General features: G+C 49.4%; 2 protein-coding genes across 2 annotated transcripts in view; one reads left to right on the top strand and one right to left on the bottom strand.

Annotated features, from left to right (window-relative positions):
- Nucleotides 1–22,924, bottom strand: part of SLC39A11 (solute carrier family 39 member 11) — a 324,919-nt gene that overhangs the window by 296,988 nt on the left and 5,007 nt on the right. The gene's annotated exons all lie outside the window — the stretch shown is intronic.
- Nucleotides 5,215–11,681, top strand: SSTR2 (somatostatin receptor 2). Its single transcript, XM_028520181.2, has 2 exons — nt 5,215–5,473; nt 9,523–11,681. The coding sequence occupies exon 2, from the start codon at nt 9,614–9,616 to the stop codon at nt 10,721–10,723; it is 1,110 nt and encodes a 369-aa protein (XP_028375982.1). The 5' UTR covers nt 5,215–5,473; nt 9,523–9,613; the 3' UTR covers nt 10,724–11,681.

The following is a 22,924-nucleotide window of genomic DNA, read 5'->3' as shown; positions in this document are numbered from 1 at the left end:
TCTCTGGTTCCATCTGCCAGGAGAGCAGAAGCTCTCAAGGTTGGCGCAGACCTTGCCTGGGGCTCCCTTTACCTGAGCAACGGGATTCCCGGAACCATGGGATGCGCCGTGAGTCCACGTGGGCCTGGACTAAACAGGCTGAGGGCCAGGGCGTCTGGCCCAGCACAGACTTTTTATTTCCCTGATCCAAAGCCCCTGCGCCTCCAAAATGCATGTTTCACCCACAGTGGTCCTCAGCTCTGGCTGACATTCAAGTCATCCCAGGAGATTTAAAAAATTATCCAGGCCCAATCCTGGGTCCATTGCATCAGAATCGCTAAGGATGGACCACAACATCTTTTGTCTTTATTTTTTTAAAGATTTGATTTATTTATTTTTAGAGAAAGGAGAAGGAAGGGAGAGAGAGAGAAAGAGAAACATCAATGTGCCTCCCATACATGCCCCGATTGGGGACTGAACCCGTAACTCAGTCATCTGCCCTGACCAGGAATCGAACTGGCAACCTTTTCCTTTTTGGGATGATACCCAGCCAATGGAGCCACAACAGTCAAGGCATCATCTTTCATTTTTACAACTGTCCCATGATTCTGATGTGTAGCCTGGTTGTGAGCCCTGAGCCTGGTGCTCTCAGAGACCCACTGAGCTTCTGTGCATCTGTGAACCAAAGCCAAAGGCAAGTCCCCTTTTGCAGATAGAAGCTTGGCCAGGAGCAGGCTAATCAGGAGAGCCAGCATTGGTGGGACTGGGAAGGGGGCGGGGGCAGGTGACACAGCAGGAGAGCGCCACAGGCTGGGTACCTGGCTCAGTCTGATCTCATCAGCAGACACCCTGAGGGATAAACTGAAAAGAAAAGAGCAAGCAAGAACAGCTTTAAAACAATTAAGGCTTTTTCATCAAGAAGAGTTTAAGATGAACAGGTTTCTTCACTGCAAGAGTTCTTAAAATAACAATATTAGTAGTAATAATGGCATGTACCTCAGAGGCAGAGAGGATTAAATGAGGTAAGGGATGCTTGAAACAATCAGCTCCCCCGTGTACATAACGGATACTTACTAAATGCTCGCTGTGTGAGTGTTACTAATGAGGCTCGTGGCTCCACAAGGGAGGGCAAGGGTATGCGGTGTCTCCCAGACTTCTGGTGCCCTTTTTCTACAGCGTCTCTTGTAGAGCCAATGCTCTAGGAAGCACAGCCTGGAAAAAATCGCAGAGGGGCCTGCAGTGTGTTTTCTGACTCCCTTGTCAAGGGACTGATGAAGGACTAGGGCCAGGATGAAAGCCACAGCCATTGGTCACCAGAGGGGTGGTGTCCCTGTGGAAGGGCCCTGTGCCTGCAATCCAGAAGAGCTGATTCAACTTCTGGACTTTCCTTCTCTTTAGCTGGGCGACCTTCGGTAAATGAGCAGGCCTCTCTGAGTCCAGTGTCTTTTCCAGTGTGATGATGGGCTGCAGGGCACAAGCCTGAGAATTTCGAAGGTCCCTTCTGACTCCCAGATTCTATGCTTATGTGTATGTCTGCCAAAGTGGGGAAGGGAAGGGAAAAAAGGAATCATACCTAAGCCATGGTGTCTTCTAACCATGATCCCAATTCTAGACTTGTTTGAGGCGGTTCCGGAGAGATGCTAACACCTGCTCACTCTCTTGGCCAATGTGTTCCCTGGGGACGCTGATGGAGAAAAGCAGTGAAGTGGCCAGCCAGACTCCTACCTGTCAAGGGGTGGGGAAAAGAGGAGCGAAGAAAGATCCTCACATTGACCCCTCTGTATGTAGAGGTCATCAAATCTACTGTGCCTAATGGCCAAGATTTGTTTTAATGTCTAATGACCATATTCCACATTTTCCAAACTAAACATCAGGACCCATGATGTCAGAAAGGATTTTTCAGGCCACCAGTACAAGGTGTAGTCTCAGAGATAAGATGTGGAAGCTTACATCTCAATTTTTGGTAAAAAGCAGATGGTTTGTGGGTGACAAGGGACAGAACAGCTGAAAACAGGAGCGACCCAAGAAGTCCCGGTAATGCGATCGTGACTCTGGGGACCCTCTCTCCCCCTGCACACAGGTGCGCTCTCCACAGCAGGAGCGCTGCTCTCTTCACGGCAATGGAAAAGGAAAACCTCCTCCTTGGCATTCCCACGGGGACAACAAAAACCACACTGGCTGCTTGGATTGGCATTCCCTGTTCCCAGCCGGGTCCAGCCCTCCTGCCTGGCTCTCCTGCCTTCCTCGAGGCCCCATGGTGAGCCTTCCTTCCACTGAACCGATTGCAGGGTGACAATTTCCCCCATCGCACTGATGAAGCCACTAAGAGACACACTGACCTACTTGGGACTGTGTATTTATCTCGGCGCTGCTAGGCTGTGAACTTCTCACCGAGAGAGTGACCCGTGAGCAGCATCTCCCCGTGTTCCATGCCAAGCACCAGCCTGGCCCTTTGTCCTGCTCCTGTTCTTAATTTCCTGCTGTCTATTGTCTCTCTGATAACTGCTGGAAGAGGGAAGGGTATTATTTAATTGCTTTAAAGATATCAAACACGCCGGTGCAGAGGTTATCTGCTCCCCAACCCCTCTATTTCTCTGGCTCAAGGCTTGGTTACTTAGTTACTAAGCAAGCTGAAGGCAAGGAGAGGTGGCGGCAGTGTGACCTCGCAGCCTTCGTTCAGCAGGTGGAAGGCGAAGCCAAAAGGAGAGCCATTAGGAGTCAAATAGGGGACCAGAGCCTGAGGGTGGCTGCAGAGTGCAGGCGACAAATAACTCTTTTGAGGGCTTTGGGTATATGGGGGGTGGGGCAGAGGGGCGGAGGCCAACGTTATCTGGAAAAAATTAGCACTTGTTTTAATTACACATTTTCTGCTGTCAACGTCATCGTTTTTCAGTTTTTCAGACCCCATTCATCCAGCCCTGCCACAGAGAGACAGATGTGCCTGGGGCAGAGGGAGGGTGGAGACCTTTTCCCAGGTTGGGCCCACCCACCCTGACTTATGGGGGGAGGGGAAAGGGGCTTCAACGGATATTTCACTGTATCTGATAATCCGAGATAAAGAGCCTTGTTGGAGGAGGTCATTGAGAAGACGTGACCACCAGGTGACCTGAAAGTTGGACCTCAGCAGTCAAAGGCTCCTACCCACCCTTGTCCTTAGAATGCCTGTCCTACCCACTGTTCCCATACTAGAAGCCACTTCAAGGACTCAGGCTTGAGAGAGCAATATATACTGAGGCCACCTGGATGGCACACATAACTGAACCCCATCATGAGTTCTGTATAAACTGACCGGCAGGTATGGAGGAGATCTCAGAATATGGCCTCCCAAGACAAGCCTCATATGTAGGTCCCCTTGCTTATTAGAACTGCCACCTACCAATCTGGAGTGTTGTGCTCTTTCTTTGGTCTCTCCTTGCCCTTCAAGCATGGTAGGCCAGGGGAGGGGGAGTTTCAAATTTCACCTAGGGAACTCTTGAGGTCGCAAACCATCAGGCATACAGAGGTGCCACCTAATTACCCAGGCTGCCTTGAAAGGAGACGGTTTACTCAGCCGATCCTCTGGGAACACACTGTTTTCATGGGTGGCACACATACTAAAACTAAAATGAAAAGTGGAAAACATGCATTGACCCATCAGGGTTGCCATAGAGGGGAGGGGGGCCATGGAGAGGCAGTAGTCTGCTTCTCATATAGGTGAGAAAACTGTGGTTACTTTTTCAAAAGGATACATGAGTTCAGCATCAGCAGCGGAAGACCTTTGAAAAGATAACATGGCCCCAGCAAAAGGAATTTAAGGGTGGAGTGGGCACTTTCTGGGTCTTCCTTTTCCTCCTCTTCTTCTGGAGACCATGGCATCATTGGTTTTAAACAAGAGGGGGCAGCAGGTGCGGTTGTCGCAGCTGCGTCCAGTCCCTGGGGTGTGCAGAGTTCTCCTGAGCTCAGCTCCTCTCCATCCTCTCACTTCCAGCCAGCGCTGCGCAGGGCCCCCTCTTCTGGCAAGCTGCCTGCCCCAGCCCCTGCCCCTGCGCCTAAAGATACCCTGCTCCCAGATGGGCTGGGACAGGAGAGGACCACCAGCTCACCTTCCATCTGGCCCAGAGGTCCAGGATGACAAGTTCAACCTGCATTATGACCAACAACTCCAAGACAAAGCCAATGAAAAGCCCTGATTTCCCCCCTCACAGTGGGGACCCCAAGATGCTGTCTGGCCCTACTGACCACTCCCTTACCCAGTGATTCCCTCCTGCTGTCACTCGACCACCTCTTTGGCTCACCCTACCTGCTAAACAGCCGGGGACTTTAATTTTTCACCAGTGAACTGGAAATCAGATCATAGGTTGGGCAAAGGCAGCTCAGCCCACAGAGAAAACCGTAGCTGGTGTTAGCTTTCTGTTTCCCACCCTCTGAGTGTCCTCAGCGTGGTATGTGTGCATGTGTGTGTCCTTGGAGGAGGGTAAGAAAGGAGAGGCTGCAGGATTGATTATGACTTATTAAACTATTGGAACAGAGGCTGAATCATCACAGTCAAAAAATAAACAGCTGCAACTTGATTCGACACAACTCCCACTTCTTGCTTGTTCCCCTTTGCTCCCTCCCAGCAGGAAGGGGGAGGTGCTGTGCTTGCCGGGACCAGCAGGTGCCCACTGACCAGTAAAGGAAGGGGCCTGGCTGGGTGGCCACTGCGCCTCCCTGCTGTGGAAAGCTGATACAGTTGGAATGAGTCTGAGCCTCTGCCTGCTCCCTGCACTGAACTTTGGGACCCAAGTGCAGGCTCACACATTGCCAAGGCGCGTTGGTCACTGCACGGAGAAGGGCTTCCCGTCCAGGTGCATTTTCTCCCTGGCCTTGTGCCCCATGCCCAGTGCCCAGGGATGACCCACAGGAGACGCAGCTCTGCAAACTTGTCAGACTGAGATGGCAGAGGTCCTTAAGTGACTCTGGGTTACCGGGGCAGCCATGCCAGCTGCCCGGAACATGCTCCATGAAACAGATCGGATTCCGTGAAATCTCAAGGCAAGCAGCGCGTGTCCCTGCCATGAACCTTGGGGAAACAGACCGAAGTTGATTGACCCTTCACACCCCCGCACGCAGGTCCCCCTGCCCCATTCCTGTGAGCTGTGCCAGCAGCCACAGAAGGATCCTCCACTCGGCTCACCCCTGTCCTCCCACAGGACCTGGCGGGCGGAGCGAAGCTGCAGTGACGTAACGGGGTGGGGGGTGGCGTGGGGAAATGTGCCGACGGGCCGGGGCTCCACAGGGTCAGTCCCGGAGACGCAGCCCTCCGCGCCCAGAGCCTCCGTTGGCGGATCGGCACTCAGGGTGTGTCGGCCCCCGCGGGCTCTCTGAGGCGCGAGGCGGGAGCCAGAGCCCACAGGTCGGGACGCCCAGCGCAGGGTGCCTACCAAGCTGCTGTGCGCTCAGGCGCTCGGCTGGGCTGTGGACAGCCACTGGGTGCCAGTGAGCTAAGCTAGCAGATTGCGACAGAAAAGCGAAGGTAAGGTGTGTGAACGTGTGTGTGCAAGAGAGAGAGAGGGAAGGAGGGAGAGAGATGCACTTGGGCACCTGAGTGCACTGCGCTGCACGCTGGTGCGCGCCTCGGTGTGCCCGAGTGCAGGTCCCAATGCGTGGTTCCCTTCCCTCGTGCCATTTAGGGGTGATTTTGGTACGACTGCGAGTGACCAGGTGTGAGTGGGGGGGGGGGGCTGCGGATTGTCAGTACTGAAAACGACGTGCCCGTACGGCCGCATGCCAGTGAACGGGGCGTGCGCCCTTGTCCAGTCCTCGTCCCCTAGCTGAGTGTGCAGTTGGTGGCTGCGACGGAGACAACTTCTCTCCCAGCCGCCTTTAAACGGGTCCGACGGGAAGAGAGCAAAACGGCGAGGTTGACGCGAGACATTGCTAGGGTTCCTGCGGGCGCTCACCCTGAGATCCGAACCTGTGAGGGGCCGGGGGGCGGAGCAGAAAAAGAAGGGCTTCTCTCTGTTCCTCCTCTCTCCGCCTCGGCAAACGCATCGCTAATGATCTACAGTCCGGTTCTGTGGCGCGTGCGGGGGCGGAGAGGACAGCTTCGACCCCTCTTTGCGGAGAGAGACTGGGGATGCTGGCATGATAATCTTCAGTCTTCCCCTTGTCCTGGAAATGGCCGGGAATCTTTTAGGAAACCTTTCTCTCAGAGGGCCAGCTGATGGGATGACCTGGCGGATGATTTTCTGTGTCAGCGCGGGGAGTCCGCTGGGCGATCCAGAGACTCACCGCCACCCCCTACCCGCCCCCCCCCCCCCCCCGCTCACACCCTTTCGCGAGCTAGCGCCTCCTGGGCTTTTCCTGGGCACTGTAGCGCCCTGGCGGCACGCACTTGGCTGTAGTCTCTCCCCGCCAGTGAGGGCCAGTGAGGCTCATGCTCCCGCCAACCGGAGATTCGTTTGTGTTTAGCAGCCCCCAAAGGAAGTGCGGTGGGGGCTGAGTATAGAAAAGACACTGGGGAGAAAGGGAAAACGGAAGCACAGTAGAATTTAGGATCACAGCTCCCTCCACCCCCGTGCCTGGTATCCATCCCATGGTCAGTGCTTAGGTGGGTAACCACAGCCTCTGGGCAAAAAGAGGGAGATGCCTGAGACCGTTGTAAACCCCCTCTCTAACAGAGTCCGGATTCTGGGTCTGAGGACACCAACAGCCAGCCATTCCCAGTACCTGACAATTCTGAGGCTGGAAAATGCAAAAGCACAAAATCAAACTTCCTGTGCATATTTAACCACAATTCGACAAGTGTTGACTGCCCAGCATTGGACTCTTTTAATTTTTTTATTAAAGATTATATTTATTTATTTTTAGAGAGAGGGAAAGGGAGGGAGAAATGGAGAGAAACACCAACGTGTGGTTGCCTCTTATGCACCCCTAACTGGGGACCTGGCCCAAAACCCAGGCGTGTGCCCTGACAGGGAATCAAACTAGTGACTCCCTGGTTTGCAAGCTAGCATTCAATCCACTAAGCCACATCAGCCAGGGCCTGGACTCTACTTTTAATAAAGCAGCAGGTCTCACTTGGAGACCTTAGGTGGCAATGTGATTGTTGATGAAATAAGATTCACTGCAATTTAAGCTCATGTCTTCCTTGGAGGAGCCCTACCACTCCAGACTGACTCTCCGGCTCACTTTCTCTGCCGCCTTCACCATGGACCCTGTCCACTGTTCCTCTCTCAAAAGTGGGGAAATGCTACTTCTCAGCCCATTTCATGAAAACATTTACCCCGTAGTGAGTGAGACTCCAGCCACAAAGGCAGAGTTAGGGCTGTAGATCAGCACCCAACACTCACTCACATGTCCACACCATCAGCATCCCAATCCCCAAAAGCACCTGACCGAGTGTCTGCCCCTCAGAACTCTCCAGTCTTACCCAGACCTTGGAGTGTGACCTTGCACATTACACAGATGGGATCCCGGAAACGCTAGTAATTAATTACACTCCAATGCAGGCAGCGTAAATAGGATTCTGGGTCTGTAGAATTAGAGTAACTGACAAGACTGTTGGAAATGACAGTGGAAAAAACCCACGTTAATCTAGGGATATAAAAAATGGTTTCTTTACAGCTTCCGTTTTTAATCGCTGTCAATTTATGCTTTTTACCCAATGCAGACATTAAATCCCAGGTCCCCCAAAGTACTTTGCGGAAAGGTCAGCCACAAAGCCCAGACCGCACTTTACAGGCAGTGGTGTGGTGAGAAAATTAGCACAGAACAGAGAAGCAACAAGCCTGGGGTGCAAACTGAAGCAGAGGCCAAGGTGGGCAAGATTCCCTAAGTACTGGCTGCTGGCTGAGCACCCTTTAATTCATCAGCAGTCTCTCCAAGCTTCAAGGGGCAATCTTCAGTCTTCACTCAGGCACCAGGCAGAGTGCCCCACTCAGGGGAAACATGTCCACCAAGTGAATTATTCCCACATTGTGCTAAAGGACACCATCCTTCCGCCACCTTCCCTCTTCCTGGAATGACCGCCTTCCCTGCCCTCCTTGCATCATTCTTCCTATACTCCAGGCCCAGCCTCAGTCTCCTTGGAATCCCCGGGAGAGAAAGGCATTCTTCAGTCCTTTTTTCATATCTCAATGCAGGTCACACCCTAGAAGAGTTGGCTTCCCTGCCTGTGTCCCCTCCTGAAGTACCACCTCCTAGAGGGCTTCAGCCATGTCTTGTTCATCTCTGGTGTCCAGAATAAGGAAGCCCCAGTGATGGTTTTTGAATGCCTGTAGAAAAATCATTCAATTATGTGATGAGCTATTGTTTTATACCTTAGGCCAAGCCAATAGTTACAATTATCTTCTCAGCTTGGAGGTAAGACAGGAATCGGCTGCTTCAAATCAAAGCCCCATTGTCAGCTGCTAGTTTTCCAGTCCACTGAGCAGCAGAGTATCCGGTCCACTGAGTATCCTGTGTTCAAATCCCAGCTCCACCAATTATGGGGGCAAGTTAGTTAACTGCTCAGAGCCTCAGACTCCTCATCTGTAAAGTGGAGACAATTATCTCCACCACCTGGGGTGGATAGGAAGATCAAGGGGCATAAATGAGGCCACATCCGTGTTTGGAACCTTCCTTTCATGACTGTGAGTGAACCTGGCTCCTGTTTTCGTCCTTCATCAGGGGATCACAGGAGAACTCTCTGGGGTGTTGGAAGATAAGCATTCTGGAATGTTCCACTGAGGGACTTTAGGAAAGAGCTCTCCCAGGCGTAAGGAGCCCAAGCATAGAGTATTGAAGAAACAAAAATAAAATAAAACACATTTTAAAAATGAAAGCCAGATCTTTATTGTTTTAATATTTAAGACTATGAATTGGCTCATTATGTAGGCAGATTTCAATAAATTATAGATAAAGGAGACGGCAGAGGAAAAAATGGGGGAAAGATAACATTTATAACCAGAGTTCTGGTGATGAGCCCAGCACAATGCTGGGTGTTTTCACACATATTTCATCATTTAACCTTCACAACACCCCCATTTTGACAAATGAGAGTCAGAGAAGTTAAGTGCTAGTCACAAGGGCTCCACAGTGGAACCCTGGTTTATTTTACTTCTCAAGTCTGGGATTTTTCCACTACTGAGTTTTCAGAATGGAAAGCCTCCAAAGAAGTCTGCGGGTCGGCGCAGATTTCCTCGTGGGGAAAAGCTGAGAACGTCAGTGTCAGTGCCTTCTGAAGTCGGAGACTGGGCTGCCCCAACCTCTGCCTCTTCACAGTTTGGACCAGCCAACTTCTTAGGGATCAAAGTACATTTTTTTTTTTGTAGCCATAGTCATGCCCTACATATGCGTCACCCAAGTTGACAAGATAAGCTATAATGGCTTAACCCAAACTCTTCCCCACTACTGGGAAAATCAACTCAACCATTCTGCACACTGGTAAGAATGGGCTAGTTGCTCTATGTGGATGTGGAAAGACAACACATTTTTTGGGGGTGAAGAATGTGTCTGAGAGGGTAAACCAGAAACACGCAAAGCTGATGAGAGCTTAAGTAGCTTCTGACTGATGATCCAATCTTCCTTTGTTCCCTGCAGATGTTCCATTGGATCCTTTGCCTCCAGGACCCACTAAGGTGAGAATAAGCTCTTTGGCTGGTTGGAACTAGCCCAAGACTATAAGGCAGCCATGGATATGGCGTATGACCTACTCAATGGCACCCAATCACTGTTCTCCTCTCTATTTGACCTCAATGGCTCAGTGGCAGCAGCCAACGGCTCAAACCAGACAGAGCCATACTATGATCTGACCAGCAATGCAGTCCTCACGTTCATATATTTTGTGGTCTGCATCATTGGGTTGTGTGGCAACACACTTGTCATTTATGTCATCCTCCGCTATGCCAAGATGAAGACCATCACCAACATCTACATCCTCAACCTGGCCATCGCAGATGAGCTCTTCATGCTGGGTCTGCCCTTCTTGGCCATGCAGGTGGCTCTGGTCCACTGGCCCTTTGGCAAGGCCATCTGCCGGGTGGTCATGACTGTGGATGGCATCAATCAGTTCACCAGCATTTTCTGCTTGACTGTCATGAGCGTTGACCGATACCTGGCTGTGGTCCACCCCATCAAGTCGGCCAAGTGGAGGAGACCCCGGACAGCCAAGATGATCAACGTGGCTGTGTGGGGAGTCTCTCTGCTGGTCATTTTGCCTATCATGATATATGCAGGGCTCCGGAGCAACCAGTGGGGGAGAAGCAGCTGCACCATCAACTGGCCAGGTGAATCCGGGGCATGGTACACAGGGTTCATTATCTACGCCTTCATCTTGGGGTTCCTGGTGCCCCTCACCATCATTTGTCTTTGTTACCTGTTCATTATCATCAAGGTGAAGTCCTCTGGAATCCGAGTGGGTTCCTCCAAGAGGAAAAAGTCTGAGAAGAAGGTCACCCGGATGGTGTCCATAGTGGTGGCTGTCTTCATTTTCTGCTGGCTCCCTTTCTACATATTCAATGTCTCCTCTGTTTCTGTGGCCATCAGTCCCACTCCAGCCCTTAAAGGCATGTTCGACTTTGTTGTGATCCTCACCTATGCTAACAGCTGTGCCAACCCCATCCTGTATGCCTTCCTGTCTGATAACTTCAAGAAGAGCTTCCAGAACGTCCTCTGCTTGGTCAAGGTGAGCGGCACTGATGACGGGGAGCGGAGTGACAGTAAGCAGGACAAATCCCGACTGAATGAGACCACAGAGACACAGAGAACCCTCCTCAATGGAGACCTCCAGACCAGTATCTGAACTGCCTAAAAAATAAATATAATGCCAAGCTCTGCCAACTGGCAACATGCTCCCTACCCCCACCCACTCCCTTCCTCCCGCCCGCCCATCACACCTGGCTTCTAGAATAGGGAATTGCTCAGCATGAGTCCAATTCAGGGAAGAGTGTTTGAGTCGGCTTGTCTGAGTGAATGATTTGTATTAAATTGATTAACTCCCCGTGAAAGTGAACATTTAAATGCAGGCAGACAATTCAAAGTCTGGAAAAGAGGCAGTCCTGCCTCTGAAATGTTGGAACTCAACAAAGATAGAAAACTGTACCTGAGTTCGTGTGTTTAAAACCCAGTATGTAATCTTGTGTTCTTATATTTATACTTGTATATTCCCACCTAGTCCCTGTGCAGTCATGATCTACATTTCCTGTGTTCAAATACACAAGTAGCAAATTCAAGTGTGTATCGTGCAGGTGGACATTTGTTACAATACGGTACCCGCGGAAGCCAATAAAGTTTAAGCTTCAGGGATCTCGCTTGCTTGGGCAGTATGTTTACATGGCCATATGTCTTTATAAGAAATTATAAAAGGAAGGCATTTTCGTATTCTTTTTCTTAAAGAGGGCTTCTTAAATTGTATAACCTTCCAGTCTCACCAACCCTGCATCTGCCCCTGGGCATTTGCTTCATTCATTTCAGACGGGCTACATCCAGGTAAGAAGGGGAAGAGAGAAGGTATTTCAGGACCCAGAACATTGTCAAGTTGCTTTAATTTTTCTTAGGGAGCCACGGAAAAGAGAGGTGGGGTGGGGATCATTAACCTGAAAGGCAAGAGTCAGACTATATTCTTATGGGAAAACAATTTTGTCTACCATGAAAATAAATGAATAAGAATGAAGCAAAATTACATCTTTTTAAGAAACCATGAAATTGTGGAGTTTTTTATACCAGACATGGCTTCCTAATAAAAGAAAATGGAAATGCAATTTGATGACTCCTCATAGGAGTTTGTTTTAAGGACTTGATACAAAGCCAGCCGCTAAGAAAATCACAGTGCCTCCTAAGGACCTGGGGATGTTGTTTCCAGCTGGTCGCTGTGCAGCCTTACAAGGGTAAGTGGGTGTGAGGGCTGGAGGCAGCTCCATGCTCACAGGGACAGCCATGTCGCCTTCCTCATGCATCGAGTACATCGAGCATCTGACCATCGATGACCATCTGACTGTGGACTCAGCCATTTCTCAAGCACTGTCACAGACAGGCACATTGCACAATCAGGGGCTTGTTGTTGTTGTTGTTGTTCCCTGAAACTGTAGATGGGCTTGTGTGCAATTGATAAGAAATGGGGTGATCACCATTTCCAGGGCATGAAGAAATATACATTCAGGTGTTTGTCAGGACACCACCAGCCCTGGGTTTGTAGGAAAACCTCCCTCTTAGTGTCTCACATAGAGATTGTACCCTATTTAAAGATTTTATTCACTTATTTTTAGAGAGAGAAGAAGGGAGGGATAAAGGGAGGGAGAGAAACATCGATCATTTGCCTCTTGTACACACCCCAACCAGGGACCAAACCCACAACCCAGTTGTGCCCTGACTGGGAATTGAACCAGTGACCTTTCACTTTCGGGGATGATGCCTCACCAACTGAGCCACGCCAGTCAGGGCAATTGTACCCTATTTAAAAATGAGCTTTCCTCTTCTATGCAAGGGCTGTTAGATGGTGAGGATGACAAAGAACTGCACCTGTGGCTCATCGTTAATGTGCTGCCTTTATTCCAGCTGCCTGTATTATTCATGCCACCTCCCTCCCAAAAGCACTGGCTGTGGCCTAGAAAAATATGCTCAGTAAGGCTTATGATAGATCAATCCGTATGAAAATAAAAAGAGGCACAGCCATAAGATGAGACTATCGGGAAAGTTGTTACACAAAAATCCACTCAGTAAAATCCCATGCCGTTACTCAAGGATAGGCCAGCTTCCAGTTCAGCTCAGGCTTTCCCAGCAGCCACAGCGGAGGGACAGTGACTCTGACTCCTCCTCATTTTTCTCTCTCTTTATAAAAAAAAGCAATGAAAGGAAATACAGTGTTCTTTCATCCGCCCGTGTCCCTTTCCTGGTGTCTTCTTAGATTGTCCTAAGCTTTGGCATGAACCCTGCCCAAGTTTCAACTGCATGTCCAGTGTTGATGAACTTCCTGTGCCACAGAAACACAAGCCAACACCACTCAACACAGCCCACAGCATTGCATTACTTCTCCCATCCCTGTCTCCCTCCACCCACTTAGGTTTCATCAGCTCTTAACCACCCATGCTAATGGAAGGTAAGGAGTGGCTTGCACAAGCGATAGGGCACCTGAAAACCAATGGATGCATGACCTTTTATTCTCTCCCAGCGCCCAGCACAGCTATCTTCACAATTAAATGTGGAGTGGAGGAAGAAGCTATGATTAAATGTTGGGATTAAAATTGTGTTAACATTTCATTTAAAATATTTAATCCAGCTTTTGTTTCAAAGAAAACAACCCGAGAGCAAGTCACCCTTGAAAGAGAAATCTCAGAAAGTGGAGAATACCTCTTTATATAGCAGAAACCTGATGGGTGGAATTATAGCCTCGGTCTTAAAGGCTCCACCTTTTGGCCTTAGAAATTGTCCAGGCGATGAGTCCTCACCATATGCTCGCTGGGTATGCATCTCGCTTGGGAACTTTGGCTGGCTGCCTTGGATCCTGACTTCCTTGGAGGCAGTTTCTCTGATCACAGGGCTGTGAGTGTTACAGAATTAATCTATCTGCCTTGAAATTCTTTCTACCCATTATTCTGGGTCCCTTGGAATCCCATCCCTAAGTAAAAATCAGTATTCATTCAAAGACCCTGGAATACCTCCTATTATAATAATGGTCAAATTGGATGTAAAGCATTTCCTTTGAAATCTTTGTTTTTATGAAGGAGGAGGAGGAGCATGGGCAGAAGGAGGTGAAAGGGTGTGTGTGTGTGTGTGTGTGTGTGTGTGTGTGTTGTGTAGCCATTTCTACAGTCTCACCTTGTCATTGCACTTCTCTTCATCCTGGCATGGATTTATGTGTGTATCATGAGTGGTCTGCAGAGAAGAAAAGGTGGGCTGCTGGACGGCACCTCCGGAGCTGGCAGTGACCGAACACAAGTGCCGACTGCTGACGCTCCCAGTGCCAGCTGCCCCAGACAGGAGCAGTGTGCTGGAGGAGCGTCCAGTCTGGTCCCTGAGAGACAGGAAGTAAACGGCTGTCGAGATGCATGCTCCTAGTCAGCCCCAAATGTCGCTGTTCAGTCACGGCAGTCAGGTCACAATGGAGGGCAGGAATGAACCTTGGCCTTGTGACAAAAGATGGCAAGAGAAGCGTCAAAGTTTCCTGTATGACTGGAAAGGTTCGAACGGGGTTTCTGAAATGTGTATCATCGTAAGAATCACAACAGCTGGCAAGCCAAGCATTTGAGCTTATCAGTAATGACTTGCCATCAGTCACTTGTCTAATCCACATTTTTGCCAGATTCAAAACCACTGAATTTCCTATCAAATGCTCCATCAGAGGAAACCTTTCCCTAAGTGGTTGTGTGGCTTCTAATAAGTAAATTTCTGGAAACATTCCCACAGGCCGAGTCTCGGTGTTTCTCCCAGCAGCTGATCTGGAAAGCAGGTGTGAGGGACTGCATTCTACGCACAGCTGAAAGCTTTTGGAGCCCTGTTACCTGAGTTGGCAGACCACTGGGGTTGAGAGTAACAGCTCAAAGACAAGCTTTCACACCTCCACCCCACTGCCCCTTTCCAGGGCTGCCCACCCCTTCCTTTAACTCAGCAGTGACCAAAGGCAGGCGGATCAGTTAGTTTTCTCCTTTAGACATGTCAGGTTGTACTATCTGGATTGTGCCTAAAACCAGAGCTAAATATTAACCAAGACTTAACAGAGCTGAACGTAAAACATTACTGATTCTCCTGAGATTACGAGTGAGGATAACATCACTAAATGAAATGTTGTGGCTTTATCACTAGGCTCAGTGACTGTCCGCCTCCCTCTAGACAAAAGACTTTAAATGTGAGACTCAGCTTCAGGTGGGTGGGGAGGGATTCTCTACGGAGAAGGTCAGAGGCTTGATGTTTTTCGTCTCTGTCTTCTTTCCGAGCATTATTAAAGGGCCAGACCAGAGTGAGAAGACCTCTCTGCCAGGTCGGGAGGGGTGGCTCACTTCCAACCCTGATCCTGCCGACAGGACTGGAGGCAGAAAAGGCAGGTGCTTCTTAGAGATGAAGTTGCCCTACCCTTTGAGAAAAGCCTCTTGAGGAGCCTGGTGCAAGGCCTACTTCAAAAGAAATCTGAAAAAGCTTCCCACAGTCTGGCCACTCCAGTGATTCAGCACCTGGGGCCTCCCACTGCTCAAGCAGTAGAGAAGGTCTCCGAGTGGACTGTCACGGAGGAGAGAGAGGGGCCCTGCTATGCACTACTAAGTAAGACTGGTTTGGCCCTGGGCCAGAAGGAGACGCAGCTGTCCCAGGTCCTTACAAAGAGCAGATTATGAAGTGGCCAGCATGGGGGGCCCGAGGGGAAACTGCTCACCTCCGTAGGGGAAGACCCAGGATCAGCTCCGCGGGGCCACCTGTAAAGTCAGCAGGTACTGCCAAGGAGCAGCGTGCCACCCCTGGGCGATGCCCCTCTTACCTGGCAGATGGTACCAGTTCCTGTCGAGGGTTCCTGTCCCCAGTCAAGGGCATGCCATCATTACTGAGTAAGCCGATATTGCTTCTCATGGGAAGTATTTTTTCAAGACTGGTCGGGTGGGTGGCCGACACGGCTCTCGTGTGTGCCCCTGACCACACACGTGTCAGACTTTTTAGTCCGTGTTTCACTCACAGGCATTATTTTTTTTTAATGAAGAGTTTATTTCAAGCAGAATTGAAATGACATGATAGAGTTCTTTTTTTTTAAGATTTTATTTATTTATTTTTAGAGAGGGAAGGGAAAAGAAAGAGAGAGAGAGAGAGAGAGAGAGAGAGAGAAACGTCAATGTGCGGTTGCTGGGGACTTCAGCCTGCAACCCAGGCATGTGCCCTGACTGGGAATTGAACCGTCAATGCTTTGGTTCGCAGCCTGCACTCAGTCCACCAAGCTATACCAACCAGGGCACGGGTATTATTTTTTAACAAGAAACCCAAATGGTTCTCATATAACATAACGCAGGCTTAGTTTTCTTAACATGAACCAGCACCGCATGTCTCTGGAGAAATGGGGGGCCCTCTAAGTCGCCCCAGTTCCGGACTTTCACTGCAGTCGGTGCTCTCACACACACGTGCAAGGCAACAGAGCCCAGGTGCGGCACACATGTGGTTGTGCTCTGTGGATGTGATTGTGACATACACACATGTGTGGCACACATGTGACATACATAGTACACCTTCTACTCTGTTTGGACAAGACCTCAAGGCAGATTCCCCAAGAAGGGAGAGGACTATGTCTGGCTGACCCATCTGAAGTCTAGGGACACTGAGTCACTTTTTTCTAGAGAGGGGCAGGGGACGTTGTGCAGGAGCTAATTCCTCACCCAGCGGGTCCGTGCCAGATCACAGACTCCGCGCCCGCCCCAGCCAGCTGTCCCTGCCATAACAGGCCCCCTCAACTTAATTGTAAGGAAATAGAGTTGGTAAAATGGCATGAGCAGTTTACTACAAATCATGCCCACTAGTCAACCAACTTAAAGCAGTCTGCTAACAGCAATGTTTTTGCATAAGAAAAACAATATAATCTTTGCAGAAAAATCACCCCAAATTATTTCCAAGTTGATTCTCATCAAGGGCAGTGTTGTGACAGCAATAGCTGTCTCTTCCCCCCAACCCCCCAGTACAAATCTGAGAGTGAGCACTTTGGGGGAAACGGAGGTGCTCGGCCACCGAGAAAACGAGCAGCGCTTCTCTCCCTCAGCCACGAGCACACCTCCAACAGCGTCTTCTTCAAGATAAACCAGGTCTGCCTCTTGTCCACCGTCCCACTCCAGTCCTTGGCTGGGTATAGCTACATCAGCTCATCCTGTGCTCTTGGAGTACCCACCAGTACATAATGGGAAAGAGTGCATTGTATTTTTTTCTTTGATGAGCAGAGCCTGATACTCCAGTTCATTCTCAAGATTAATTAAAGTTCACTTAGTCCCAGCTGTGCTGCTAACCTAGCGCGGAGACACTTCTGGAGCAAAGGCTCCAACTAGATGAAGACTCACTGTGTTTGGCTTCAGCTTAATGCTTTCTGGCAGATGACACTGGTCTCCTAAATGTCTCTTCAAACTCCCGGGTAGGTGGGCGCTGTGTTAGTGACCGCAGCTGTTTCACCCTTCTCCTCCGCACCCTCACACACCTTTTCTTCCCTCCTGGCGCTAAGGGTCTGTCGACTAGAAGGTGGCAGAGTCACAGCCTCAGCCACAGAGGGCCTATGCTAGGGGCTGTCTCGGCAGCCGAGGAAACCCACTCCTCCTAGATCTTACACGGAACATTCCTAGTCCAGCTGAGCGGCCGTGAGCAACATGGTTCTGGGCTGTGGAGCCAATGTGGAAATGGGTATTTAGGGGGTTTGGGATTTCAAGGATCCCTGCCTCCAAGACTGATGAAAGAAACCCTAACTGGTAGAGAAGAACCAGAGCGAGGCACTGAAGTGGCAGTCACTTCAGGAGCAGAGGCTGTGGTCGGGGGACAGGGAAAGCCGCCCTTGAGCCCCGAGTCTCCCAGTTTTCAAATTTAACCCTTATCAGAGTTTGCTCCCTTTCACGGTACCTCGATCTACCTTCCAAAATGGGTTCTCTCGTATTTAGAGTTAATGTCTGAAATTTTAGAAATGCCTTCTCTTTTTGAGAATCCCACAATGCCCATGTTGGAACAACAAAAAGGGACACAGTTTTCATAAAATCAGGCCGGGAGCGGGTTTGAAAGGAAACAGCAGCAGAGGCATGCGGTCCTGCAGTGCGCGACCCGGGGCCAGGCCTCCCTCTTCTTCGCTGCCTCTCCCTTCTTCGGGTCACCGCGTGGCCTGGGACAGGGGTTTAATGTGTAGCTGAGCGGGAGAAAAAGGCTCCCATTTAGAACAGCCAGCTCACGAAGACTGGTTTCCATCCGCTTGCAGAGGAAATGAGCCACCCAGCCACACAAAGCAGTGCCACAAGCAGCCGTCCAGCTTACCCGATTGTTGGTGAACAAAAGTAACAGCAGACAATTCAACTCCCCAGAGTCATTCAAAAGCCTCCATCTGAGTTTCCCAGAGCCTGAGAACCATCTCGCTAGGAAAGGTCAGGGTGTGGAGTGTGTGGAGCTGACTTCTGGAACGTGTTTACAGATAGCTTTAGCACATACAGTGCATTTTTCCTAAAGAATACTTACTTGTTGTTTCATGATCTACCCATCATTCTCCAGCTGTCACTCACGGCTAAGCAACAGTGGGTTTTTGCAAACTGTAGATCAATCATTATCAAAGGAGATTGAAAACTCTCCTCTCCCTCTCCCTTCTCCCTCCCTCCCTCTCCCTCTCATATGGCATTTTACCCATCCACCACCCCCACCCCTGCCCCTCTCTGAAGTGGTGGAGATCATGAAATGGGAGCCTTTGGGCTCCTTCCCAGCTGTTTTTGGAGGTTTAATGGAGTTTCCTTTCCCCTTCCAAGCTCTGTGGCCACCAGGAAACCTGGGACATCCAGAAAAAGCCTTCAGCAGCCTCAACTGCAAAAAGTTTCAATTATGTGATGTGATTGATGGTTTTAATATGTCAAGAATAGGTGTGTAGATAAGCTTGATATTTTTATTATTCTTATGGGTTTTCAAATGCAATTACTCTTGTTAATGTCATTCCTAAATGTCGGTATTTAGAAAAAAAAGTAGCTGAAACTGCTTTTGCTCTAGAATAAGCTGCAAATGCCTTTGTGATGATGCATGTTTCTGTGTCAGGTAAATAAATGTACCTCTATCTTTGCTGTTATAATTGATTGTATATACTAAGAAGCAAAAAGCAAATATTTCTGTGACTTTTTTTGCAAGTGTCCTGTTATATAAACTCCAGAATGAAGTGTGTTCATTAGCCCAGCTACAGGAACTCACCTTTGTCCCTGTCCACCTCTGAAAAAGACCCCACATGTTCAGGAAAATGGGCCGGAGTCCAAGGTGACATAACCCATACTTTCCAGGTTTTCTAGGCCACCAACCTGGAAACTTCAAAATTTTACAATTTGTTTTAAAACTTTAAGCCCTATAAGATTTTTTCTAGATGTCTTAGCAGTCATTGGTTTGGCTGCAAAAGAAAAAAAAATAAGCTTAAAAACTGACCACCACCGGTGAGTTCCATTTTGTCCATAGACTGGTTTTGAATGGCCCTATCTGGTTTCTTCCCAGTTCAAAGAGTGGACGGAAGTGGCTGTAAGGCCGACGATGACCCCGGGGCTCTCTAGGTCTGGAGCCGGCAAAACGGGCCAGGAGAAGTTGTCATGAGTTTCAAAAGTAGGTCAAAGAAAACAACTCTTTATCATCTTCTTATCTTCCTTTCACTCACAACCAAAACATAAGAAAAATGTCTAGCTGCTTAAAACGGAGTCTTAACTACAAAATCGACTAGTAAAACCCGAAAAGAAAGTGGGCATGTTTTTTGAGTGCTCGTGATGCACTAAGCCCTGTTTGAAGCGCTTTATATATGTGCACCCTCCTATTTCAATGCCCACAGGAGCACTGTGAAGCAGGTACCATTCTGCAGGTCAGAAAACCGGAGCAGACGGATGTACTTGTGTCTCTTGCCCAGGAACACTTTGCCACCAGCACTTCTCCCTGTGGGACGTGGGACCATGCCAGTGTCTGACAACCCTGAGCCCACATGGCCTAGTCTGCAAAGCAGACATAACTCCACGTCCCCCACACAACTGTGTAATGGATGAAAAAAAATATTTTCAATAACTGATCATATTGCCAGGTGCATAGAGGCGTCTGGTACATGTCAGGGCTCCCTCACCTTTAATCACAGCAGAAGAAGACCAGAAGCATTTTGGTTGTTAGTCAACTGACCATTTTCCAAATTGGCTAGTAAGAAACCCTGGCTTCCAACCCTGCCATTAGTGGAAAGCTTAGCTGATATATCAAGCCAACCCACATGACAGCAGAAGAAGGCAAGTCCCATGCAGAACAGCAAATGCATTGTGTGTCTGCCTGCTTTTGGTCTACACAGAGCCTTCCATCCCGGCTAAAGGACTGTCCTCCTTGGCTAAGCCTAACTGCACTTCGGCCTCCACCAGAATGGACCAGGACCTAACTTCTCACCTCCCTAAACAGAGCCTCATCCTGCCAAAGCACTCTGGAGACTTAGCATGTTATGAATTGCTGAGTCTTTTGTTCTTTCTCCAGAGTGAGGCCATGGTTGGCCTGGGGCCTGGTGCTAACCACAGGGGGAAGGTCAAGATACTAATCCTGAGTCTGTAACCATCTGTATCCCTCTTGGGTCCAGCTGGAAACAGAAGGCGCACTCAAAGTGGTTTAACAGACATGAATGTAATGAAGGCGTTATGGACAGAGGTGCGGGGAGGTGTAAGGGAATACCAGGAGAGGGATGAGGGGTCTGGGGACTAGGTAAAGGGGCCAGGGAGGGGATGATGTTGTAGGAGCCCAGTGAGAGCCAAAGCCGTGGGGAAGGTGACACTCCACAGGAGATGTGGCCATCGAGTCATCCAACTAGCCAGGGCCAAAATCAGAGTGGATACCTTTGATCTCCTCCCATGGCTGAACTCAACCAGAACCACAGGGCAAGACAACCACATGAGGCAGTCCACAGAGGTCAGCCTCCAGAGAGGGCTACAGAATGGATGGGGTGGTGGGAGGGGGTGGGCAGACAACCACCAGTGCCTGGGTGCATGGGATACCCCCTGTCTCAGGACCTCAGCCCTCTGAACTGCCCATAGTCTACTGAAATAGCTGGAGTTCATTCAAACTCCCACCCAGGTGAAGGCATAATGGAAGGGTCCCTGGGGCCTTCCAGCAGTAGAAGCATTCTCTAAATCCTAAGAGGATAAACTGGACTTCAGAAAATAACTATTGGACAGCTTGGGAGCTGCAAAAGGGGTGAAGGGCCAGAGTTCCACCCAGTCACATAGTATTCTAGGTGGCCAGCACCCAAAAATCCTGCTCTGTTTTGGGCACTGACATCGCAGGACACAACTTAATTCTCTCTCATTCCTTGGCCCCCCCACCCCTGCTCTCTCTCTCTCTCCCTCTCTCTCTGTCTCTCTTTCCCTGCAAAATATAAACTCATCTGTACATTCAAAGGTCAAAGAGTATACTCTTCCACCACCCCCACCAATACCAAAGACATATCAAGAAACCAACCTGGTTGTTCAATACATTTTAGTCAATTGATTGAATTTGCTCCCAAACTGTATTCACAAATACCCAAACTAGAAATTTTCACATAATGTAAAGATTCAGAGTATTTTATCAACCAGTCTTGGGCCAACCAGGGTTGATGTTTCTCATTTACCTGGTAGAACTTAAACAAAATACAACAAAAACAAACAAATATTGCAACCCAGTTGTTGGGAACTGCCCTGCCTGGTTTTAGAAGCTGTAACCCCTCCCAAGGCTAAGGCTGAGGGAGTGACCTTGGACAGCAAGCCACCAAGGAGACAAGACTTATCTCCCTGGCAGGAGCGCTGCTTCTGCTCCTTTTACTTCATCCGTAACTGGCCCCCAATGCTTGGCTGGTTAGCCAATGATGGGTAAGATTCCCCAAGGGGGGAACAATCTAAGACAGGCACAATCATGTGGGAGGCCCCCATGGAAGGACCTCTGGGGGCTACAGCAAAAGGGGGTGATGGACCCTCGCCCTTTGGCTTTGACAAAGCCTGAGTCCTCATTGTCTGCGAGAAATCTCCTAATCTCCTGGCTGCCTTACTTCCCTTGCTCCACCTAAGCCTGAAACAATGACAGAGGGTGGTGCAGCCCTGTGTTGGAAAGGGCGGGTTCCCTGGGTGATCAGGCCTAAGAAAGAATATATAAAATCCCATGAAACCTGCTTTGTTTAGAATGCTCTCAATTAAATGATAAGGGTCCAAGCAAGAAGTAAGTGTGTTTCTCAAAGTTTTATAGCTCTTTAGCTATCTGATCCTGACTCAAAATAGGCCCTCAGAGTTCTTTGTTATCTGTTTGATCCTTACTTCCTGGCAATAATTAATGAGCTTTATCTGAATTCTTGTGCAAATGAACCCAATAAAAGGCCACTGAGGAACAGGCTCCTGACCCTTCTCTTTTGGGAGATCGGCCACCTTTCCTCCCCAAGCAGATCATGTCTTGGTAGACTTATTGTCATCCATGGCAGCCAAGGGGGCCCTGCAGGTGGAGCCCCACCCCCACACCCAGTAACTCTTAAGCTGCAGGGCAGGATGGACAGGGAATGTAGACTAAGAACAGACCAGGGCTAAGGCTTGAGCCTGGGCCCATGCAACAGCGAGAGGTCAAGCAAAGGAAGAACAAGCAAATGTAACGGAGAAGAAGAGCCTAGTCAGGTGAGAGAACATGGAACCTGTCACAGGAGTCCATAGAAACAGGGTCAGCGAGGGACAGGTCAGTGATGCTGACACAGTGGAAAGGTCCAGAAACTGAGAAGTCACTACTGAAACTGGCAAGATGCAGAGGGAGCCTTTCAATGGACAGAGTGGTGGCGCAAGAAGCCCTAATGGATGGAGTTGAGGAAGACAAGGGGAGGTGACTTGTGGAGACAGCAAAAGGCCACGACATTTCATTGTGATCTGGAAAGGAGACATGGGCAGGGTCTGGAAGGAAACATAGACAAAGGAGCATTTTTACACTAGAAAATATTAGTAATGGGAATGATGCAGCCGAGAGGAAGAAAATGATGGAGGAGAAGGAAATAAGGTCATTGAGAGGTGGGAGGGGTAAGATCCAGAGGTCAAGTAGAGAGGTTGCCAGACCAGGAACACCATGTTCTCTCAATAAGAGAGAAGTTAGTGGGTGTGAGCCTGTGTTCAGGCACCCTGATAGATACAGCAGATTTAAAATGAGGACATTCCTGCCTGATTACTTGTGTTTTCTCCATTTACACGAGAAAGGCTCATCAGCTAGGGTAGAAGGGCAGGGAGGGAAAAAGGCAACAGAGGAGACTTAAAAGAAGTGAGAACTGGGCACAGAATCACTGACTCTTAATGAAATATCTTTTGTATCCTCCCTAGCATTGAGCTAGTTA

The sequence above is a fragment of the Phyllostomus discolor genome, chromosome 8 (assembly GCF_004126475.2).
Source record: "Phyllostomus discolor isolate MPI-MPIP mPhyDis1 chromosome 8, mPhyDis1.pri.v3, whole genome shotgun sequence".
NCBI classification, from domain to species: Eukaryota; Metazoa; Chordata; class Mammalia; order Chiroptera; family Phyllostomidae; genus Phyllostomus; species Phyllostomus discolor.
The sequence above is the reverse complement of the archived record's forward strand: the minus strand, read 5'-3'. Positions and strand labels throughout refer to the sequence as shown.

Coding starts and splice junctions, on each gene's coding strand:
- SSTR2 (XM_028520181.2), top strand. CDS start 9,614: ATGGATATGGCGTATGACCTACTCAATGGCACCCAATCACTGTTCTCC.